The sequence below is a fragment of the Populus euphratica genome, unplaced genomic scaffold (assembly GCF_000495115.2).
Source record: "Populus euphratica unplaced genomic scaffold, PopEup_1.0 scaffold3435.1, whole genome shotgun sequence".
NCBI lineage: Eukaryota > Viridiplantae > Streptophyta > Magnoliopsida > Malpighiales > Salicaceae > Populus > Populus euphratica.
The window spans coordinates 407-9,301 of record NW_011503252.1 but is presented as its reverse complement, the minus strand read 5'-3'; the positions used below and the strand labels follow the sequence as shown (position 1 = coordinate 9,301).

Sequence of the window (8,895 nt, the reverse complement as noted above, 5' to 3'; positions counted from 1 at the left end):
CAACAAGTCTTTTGTAATAACACCAAGGGAGAGTGTAAGTATTTGGAGATTGTCGCACGCGCCATCCAAGTTCGGTGGCCTCTCCCTTGCGCGAACAATTATCGCCAATTCTTTCTTTTTTGTTGTTCAAATTGGTCATTCTCACCAATCCTTCTCTTTTTTGTTCAAATTGGTCCTTGCATTGTCAATTTTCAAATTCATCCTTTAAATTTTAATTGTCTAAAATCAATGAAATTGATCTTGTTTTTACCCCAGCTGAGAATTAATTGAATGTTTTTTGTTTTCTTGACACTGTAAGAATCTCATACGAACCGAATCAAAGCAAACCATGATTTCCAATCTAAAATCAACCAAATACAAAAATGATAAAATTGAAAAGAAAAGAAAAACAGAGAAACCCAAAAAACAGAAAAAAATGGGGATTCATTATTGTAATCCACCGTGTTTATGTGTCTTGTGCGGCAATTTCACCACCCTTTTTAGTTTCTTTTGTTATTGTAATTGTAATGTAACATTAATGTACTTAGCTCCACAAGCTTCTACTCTTTTGAATACCATGTGGAATTTCATGTTCTTACAAACAGGCAAGAAGCCGCTGGTGCTCTGTGGAATTTATCATTTGATGACAAAAATAGAGAAGCAATAGCGGCAGCTGGTGGCATCACAGCCTTGGTACGGCATTGCAACTGCACAGCAAACCTTTGTTAAAAAGACTTGTTTTCTTCTTGCATTCCAGCTGATGCATAAAAAGCAAAAATATCCAAAACTTTTGCTGTTATTTATATATATTGTCGTCATTGCAATCATCATCATCATCATTATTATCTATTTGTTATCAGCTTCAAATGTTCTAATTTGTCCAGGTAGTTTGAGACGTTTATGACGGGAGAGGATAGGATGTAGGTAGAGAAATAAATAACTACTAAAACCTCTTAAGCATTAATATTGAGATGTCCTTGATGTAGAATTTTGTTATCATGAAATTCCGATGGTATTGCATACTTCTTTCATGTAAAGAAATAAATATAGCAATGCCAGTTTGATTATTATTTGAATTAATGTTGTTGCATGCATTTGCAAGTAATTGATGTTTGACTTGATTATGGTGTTTTAGGTTTCTCTAGCACAATCATGTTCAAATTCCTCCCGAAGTCTTCAAGAAAGGGCTGCGGGTGCTCTTTGGGGATTGTCAGTATCAGAAGCCAACAGGTAGTGGAAGTTTGAATCGATGTTGCCCTGGATTCCTCCTAATGTATTGATATTATTATAGTTGACAATTGCTGCCTTGAGTTGGTTGCTTGGTGTATGGAGATCCTCCGTTGTGATACTTTATTGCAATGGATGTGATGGTGCCTTCACATTTGCTATGCACGGACCCTGTTATTTTCTCTGTCATGTTAACTATTGTAACTCTGCCTCTTAAGATGCTATTTCAAGACACCAAAAAGAAATGTTTAAACTCCATTAATGAAAAGACTGTCTTTTTACTCTTTGATATGAAATTATTCAGTTGATGGTGCCTCGGTTTCAGTCTCTACTAATGAACTTGGTAAGCGAAATTGCATCTCTATGTTCTGTTTTACTTTTACTAATGTGTTACCTCGGTTTCCTGTTAATCCAGTATTGCTATTGGGCAAGAAGGCGGCGTAGCTTCACTAATTGTACTGGCTTGCTCAGATATTGCAGTAAGTTTTGCTCTTTGGCTAACTCAGATGAACTGAAACCATCACCATCCATCTAAGACCAATCAATCTTTCTTTAACTGAACTGGTTTGGTATAGCATTCATGGTAAAATTTGAACATGACTTGAATGACCTATATTTATTGGATTTTCAGGATGTCCATGAGACTGCTGCAGGTGCTCTTTGGAATCTGGCTTTTTATCCCACCAATGCTCTTCGCATAGTAGAGGGTGGAGGAGTCCCAGCCCTCATTCATCTGTGTTCTTCATCGGTATCAAAAATGGCACGTCTAATGGCTGCATTGGCACTGGCATACGTGTTTGATCAGAGGTAGAGATTCAAAATACTAGTTAATCTATCATGACCACACACTAACCGAAACACGTATTTATTTGTGAGTTAACCCTTACACATCATGGATATACTGGGGTGGCTTCCATGTGGCATGTGCAAGTTAGATATTCCTATAACATGTCTAGGATTGCAGAGGCTTCAGGTCTCAATTTGCAAGAGTTTTTGAGTTTACTGTGTTGCATACAGAACGGAAGAATTTGCACCAGGAGGGCCTTCATCAGAGGGAACCTCAAAGACCATGAACTTGGACGAGATTAAAAAGGTGGCCCTGAAGAAAATTGAAGCATTTGTGCTTTCTTTCTCTGTTCCACAAAATTTTGCTGCTGCAATGGTGTCATCCTCCCCCAAAGCCCTTGGACAAGTAGCAGAAGCAGTACGTATACCAGAAGCAGGGCATCTGAGATGCAGGTTTTTTCTTTTTTCTTCCCTTTTCCAATACCAATCTTGAAGGTTCACATTTAAAAAACTATTATAAAATAGTTTAATTTAATAGAAACAATAAGCACAATTCTGTTGTTGCTTTTGATTGTCTGTGGGTGAAAAATGTCTTCATGAAGACTTGGTATACCTAGGATTTAGTAATTGTAATAATCATATGCAAACGACCTTGTGAATTGGGAGTGTGGAAGTCCAATTTTGCCTCGTGCTTGTTCTTGGATGCTTTAGTTGAATCCAATACATTTTACACTTTATACGAAATACATTTGTTACATTGCCGTGCCTTTGTGGCTGTATTTGTTACTATTTTGAGGAGCTTAGGTTGTTTGGCCCTGGGTGAAAAGAGTGAATTTTCTGATTGCGGAATCTTGTTAAAACATTGGAGCATCATCAATAGATTGCATAATAAGGCATGCCAGTAAGTTTATAATATATACATAAATTAGACTCCTCACTGCTGATCGTGTTCTGAATTCTGTGTTTCTATTTTTCAGTGCAGCTGAGATTGGAAGATTTGTTGCTATGTTGCGGAATCCTTCCTCTATACTCAAGGCTTGTTCTGCCTTTGCTCTTCTCCAGGTGAACCTCTTTTCCTCTCCACTGTGCCTGCATGTGGAAGTTGAATTTGAAACGTTTCTGCAATTATATGAGAATGGCAGACACTATCCGAATAACACTTCTGTTCTGCATTTCAGTTTACAATCCCAGGAGGACGACATACATTGCATCACACAAGCCTGTTGCAAAATGCAGGAGCACCACGAGCCTTACGCGCCGCTGCAGCAGCAACTACGGCCCCAGTTGAGGCCAAAGTTTTTGCAAAAATCATACTTCGCAATCTTGAACACTACCATTTGGAAGCTTTAAATTAGATCTTGGAAATGGTTTCTTTCTGAATCTCTGCTACTCAATCCATCAGCTTCCAAATTCCTGCTTATGTTTCGTAAAGCATCATGATGGTAATTTCCAATGCAGCATATATTCTCGTGAGTTGTGGCATGGCCAATGCAAAAGCACATTGGTTGAATGTGAGATGCCCTTGGATGCTTCCGGGGATGCAGGAGCAAAGGATGACTTGGTCACGTTTGCTTGACATAACTGGTTGGTAGCAACCATGCATGCAGGGGGGGCGTTGAGCATACATTCTTTATTGCAGTTTTGAATTTGACCATGTCGAGCCTGATTTTACATGAATCATGTGACGAAAACTAGAAGTAAACATTTTCGATTTGAAACTCGTTGTGTCAGGGTTTTAGGAATCAATGGAACTCGTAAGTCGTGATCGCCACTGGGTTCTTGTTGAGTGACAAGACCAAAAGTTGCCGAATATTAGTGGTCTTTGCTCTTGTCAGTTTTGTGTCTTTGCCGCATGCAACCTAATCATACGCCACCTTGACTTTCTCGAAACGAGTTGCTTTCTTCTTTTTTTTTTTTAATGCCATGCGTGTTTCTGCAAATGAATCTTGAGTTGGGGCACCCTGTATCTTGTAGGCAACCACTTATAGTTTCTTAAGCAACAATGAGTGCATGTATAATTCTATATATAAATATAAAAACATTTATTTAATAAATCAGATTAAAATTGTTAAAACCTAAAATATGAAACTTTGTATTAAACTACTAAAGTTGGCATTTTGGTTTGGTGTTTAGAATCAAACTAATTTGTATGCCTGCTTTATGTTGTGGGGAGATTTTTTTTTTTAAAACATTAAAAAATTTCAGATCTCATGAAATTTATTATTGTTAAATGTGAAAAATAGTCATTTTGAATTTTTTTTATAAAGATATTTTTTTTATTGTATTGCTTGTTTATTTTAATCAATGTAATATTTTTAACTGGAAACATTGTTAAAAAAAAATTATGATTATTAAAACAAGTTAAAAAAATCAAAATAATGTCTTAATTTTGTGTGATTGAAAGCTAAAAAAAATCATAAATATGATAAAATCAAGTTCCAAATCTATTTAAACATTTCAATAATCAATAAATAACTTATTATTTTGTGTGATTGAATCGAGTTTTTATAAATAATTTATTATTAATATTATTATTTTTAAATCAAATACATAATAATTAAAAAATATTAAAATTAAAATGTTATATAAGAATCATGTTAAAACTACAAAAAAAAATACAAAACGCCACAAAGATCCACCCCTAATTTCTCTTGAACTCACAATCTTTTATATATATATATATATATATATGTAAGGTACTTTACTGTTTATATAAACAACAAAAAACTATAAGAAACTTTAATTCTTTTAGTGTTTTAGGTTAATATCTCAAATTGGCCTTTCGAGATATTAAAAATAAAAAAGCTTATCAAAACTCATGAAATTCAAATTCAATATTAATTATTTTCAGAATCGATTTTATGCACTTCTTTTGTATTAAGATTAATTAGCTAACACATGAAGTTTATTTTTCTCTCCCCTCTTAATTTGAAAATAATTAAATTATAACAAGGTAAACAAACTCAATTATCAACTAAGCAAACTTCTCAATTGTTACTTCAACAGCTATGTTTGTCCACTTAATAGCATATCAGCATATCGTGACGCATACCATTTGTCATGTGATTTTATCTTGAATTAAGTTTGGACAACTTAAATAAGTTTTTTTTTCTAAAAAAATAAACATGATTTTTAATCCCATCATTAAATTAATTGAACTAAAATTTGATCATCATGTTCTACGAGCCTAATTTCCAGTAAGGTTGGCACACTTCTTATTTAGAATAAACATCCTAGTGATTTTACATTTGCTATATAACTTCCTATAAATATTAGGATTATGGTTTAGATATAGAATTAGAGTATACATACATACATACATACATATAATTTATTTTTTAGAGCAGATTAAATTATTTGAAGAATTATTAATAATTGAAGCTGTGATTTTAAAGTTTGTAGGGCCCTGATTTCTTGCTCTCTTTTTTCATTATTCAGTGCATCATATCCTTAACTCTCTCCCCACTAATGCAGTTTTGTCTGTGGTGAATCAATGCATTGCTTAAGGGTTGTGTCGTTGAGCAATCTGGGCTTGCTTTATCAAAACTGAAAAACCAGAAACTGCAGAAAGGAAGATAGGCATGATTGATGCGTACAAGTTTCATTGTAGGACCTTTTCTAATAGAAAGGAGTGGATAAACCCTAAGAAGACAATAAATTAGGTTAAAAATAATTGTGAAATGGAGTGGTCGGGGGCCACAGTGCTTTTTCAATCCCTCTCTGGGTGTCTTTTTCGTAGTTGCTGGGACTTTGGCTAGCATTGAAGATCAGCAATCATCATATGATCCACGTCAGGAGAGGGGTGGACAACATAGATATCAAAGAAACTTGCTAATTATTGGCTTGTGCCAGCTTCTTTTATTCTTTCTGTTCCTCTGTGAGGAAAAGGCAAATTATCAGGTTAATTATGTCTGGGTTCTTCCCTTATCTTGCCTGCATCTAGGATTTTATCGTAACAAGAAACTTGAAATTCAGGGAGGCTAGAAACTATGCAAGAGTTTTGTTCATCATAAATCCAACTGCATTCTGTAATCATTCCATGGAAAATCCTGTGTAATTTATGTGAATGTTAGATTTGTCCTATGTTAGTGAAATTGTAAGTGTAAGAGATTACATATAGTTTAGAGGTAATTATTCCCTGCACAAAGTTAAAATGCACAGGTTTGTAGTGTTTTGTCTTCTTCTTTTTAACCTTTCAATGAGTTCTATGATCCACAAAGAAGAAGAAGAAGAAGATCATGAATCTCTTCTAAGCTTTAGCAAATAACCATAAAAACTCGCTTCTAAGCATTCTCTAACCTTTATCTGTTGCTTGAAAACTAATTTTGGAACTTTTTGTTCCAGTAGAAGTCTATGAAACTTTGAAAGTCAAGTTAGTCGTCACTTGTAATTTAATCATGCACTCAGTAAAAGCATTTTGTTTTTACTAGTTAAATCTTATTAGTTATTTTATAAAATTTATTTAAAAAAAATAAAAGGATACAAAAGAAATTTTAAATAAATATATATTTATTATTTTTAATGGTTCATGAACTTTATATTATCTCTTCTCTTTATGTTTATTTATTTCTTCAAAGCAAGATCTAGTTAAATAACTAATATAATATCACCAAATAAATGCTTGATATTAAATAGATAGGCTTTATATAAAGAAATCAAATTGAAATATATGATAACTCATATTAAATGAAATTAATTTTAAAATATTTTTAAAATGAGAAATTTACATAATTATTGTCTTCAAGTTTTTATTTTTTAAAACCGTTTTATAATGATTTTATTATTAAGATATCTTTTTCAATATGTATAATTAAATTGTTACTTATCTACTTATCTTCCATTCTGTTCCACAATTTACTTTTGATAATATGTATAGCAAAAAAAAAAAACTCTCTTCATTGTATTAGTTGCAACTGATAAAAATAATGACAATTTGATAAGTACATATGCCAATTTAAAAAACTCTCTCCAAACTCTTTTTTTTTCTTTTCATTTTCTCCACAAGACTAACAATACCTTTAATATTAAAAAACTCATCATCATTGTGGAGACTAATAATATATATATTAAGTTGGTCTCAAAGTACCATAAGGTCCATTATTGGGATAAAAATGAGCAAAGTGAATAAGATTTTCTTTATTGAAAGTAGAGAAAGAGTCACTTGAGTTTAAATATGTTATATAAAGAAGTAACTTCGTACTCGTTGTTACACGTATGAGGTATTGCGGCGATCATAATCCTGAATCAGGAATGGTGTGGGTAAAAAGAACAATGAATTCTTGTTTTTTATCAATAGAAAAAGAGAATGGGAGTTGCCATCTAATAGTTTGGTCACTATGAACCCTAATTGATTTCAGAGTCTCAGATAGAGTACTGATTATATAAAGAAAATGTATTAACACTCATAATATGCCTTACTTGAGGTAATTTGCATTATTTATGTGTTTGATATAAACTGAGGTTTTATTTTATTTTCTAATCATTGGTCTATCTAAGATTCAAGAAAAGTTTTTTTCAATAAGAAGATCTTTATCTTATCGAGTTAAAAACCTAATCATTCTAATATTAATATAAAAATAAACAAAACTATTTTTTTATTTAATATTAGAAATATATCTTACATATAATTTCATAATTCTAGATACTAACAGAAAAAAAAATAATTTTTTGATATTTTTTTGAAATATAGATCAAATTCTCATAATTTTAGTAAACTAGTTATTAAATTTTAAAATACATACAAATACATATTTTTTAAATTTTTATATAAAAATATGATATGATTTTTTTATATTTTTAAGAGACTATGTTTACACACCTCACTAATTTTTAAAACTATCACTCGATTCATAAGGCTGTGATTAGCCCATAAAAAGAAAACATGAAAAAATAATAAAACTACATCTTTAATATAAAAAATATTAAGTGATGAAATTAAAAAATAATAAAAGTAAAAAATAAAAAATAAAAAATAAAAAATCAAAATTAAAAGAATAAAGATAGAAATTAAAACCAAAAATAAATTAAATAAAATATTGATGAATAAAATAACCGAAAAAGAATCAAGAATAAGATAAAAAAATTAAAATAATGAGAATCAAATTAAGAAAAATAAAATGAATTAATTTCAAGGGATATAATTAAAAAAAAATAAAAAAATACTTAGAAATTAAGAGAATAACAACTAAACTGTAAGTTAAAATAGACTCAAATGATTAAAATAAAAAATAAAAAAAAATTAAGGAGAAAATAAAAAAATTAAAATAATGAAGATTAAATTCTAAAAAAACTGAATCGTGATGGATGCAATTAAAAAAAAAATTTAAAATAAAATAAAATAATTAGTAATAAAAAAAATAAAAATCAAATTAAAAACTAAAATAAACTCAAAAGATAAAATTAAAGTTCAGAAAAACAAAAAAAAATGAAAAGAAAAAAAAAATCCATCGTAAATCAACCATAGCTCCGTCATCGAAACATGCCGGGTCACCTTGAAGAGTACAACCATAAATTTCTAATGCCATCACAGAATGTAGGGTAAGGCCACCGTAATGCACCAATCAAATAGTATGAATGGAGATGAAGCACCCTCGTGTGTATCATTATACCTGACAACTTTTAATTTTAATAATATTAGATTTATGTTTAAAGACAAAACAACCCCTAGCTCACTGTAAATACAACAAAAAAACCTAAATAAAAATATTAAAATACCTTGAATCAAAGCTAAAAAAAAACTGATGCAAAGGCCATTTAAGTATTTTTATTGTGCGTTGAAAAAATAAAAAGTCAAGAAAACCCTTGAAATGATTATATTAGATTTTTGCTTTTAAAAATAATCCATTCATTATAGTATAACTAAAAAATAATGGACCAAAATACTTTATATTAAATTTTATAAAA

The 8,895-nt window shown here is 30.8% G+C and overlaps 1 protein-coding gene across 2 annotated transcripts; it reads left to right on the top strand.

The window, feature by feature from the left end:
* The first annotated feature begins 44 nt into the window (after positions 1-44).
* On the top strand, positions 45-3,882 carry LOC105119738 (protein ARABIDILLO 1-like). Of its 2 annotated transcripts, XM_011017912.1 has the most exons (8): positions 45-672; positions 1,115-1,209; positions 1,622-1,685; positions 1,838-2,013; positions 2,224-2,445; positions 2,970-3,054; positions 3,171-3,359; positions 3,451-3,882. In XM_011017912.1, the coding sequence occupies exons 4-7, from the start codon at positions 1,964-1,966 to the stop codon at positions 3,345-3,347; spliced, it is 534 nt and encodes a 177-aa protein (XP_011016214.1). In that variant the 5' UTR covers positions 45-672; positions 1,115-1,209; positions 1,622-1,685; positions 1,838-1,963; the 3' UTR covers positions 3,348-3,359; positions 3,451-3,882. The 2 variants fall into 2 exon arrangements, with proteins under 2 accessions (XP_011016214.1, XP_011016213.1); XM_011017911.1 differs by having other exon boundaries at positions 3,171-3,882.
* The last annotated feature ends 5,013 nt before the right edge of the window (positions 3,883-8,895 follow it).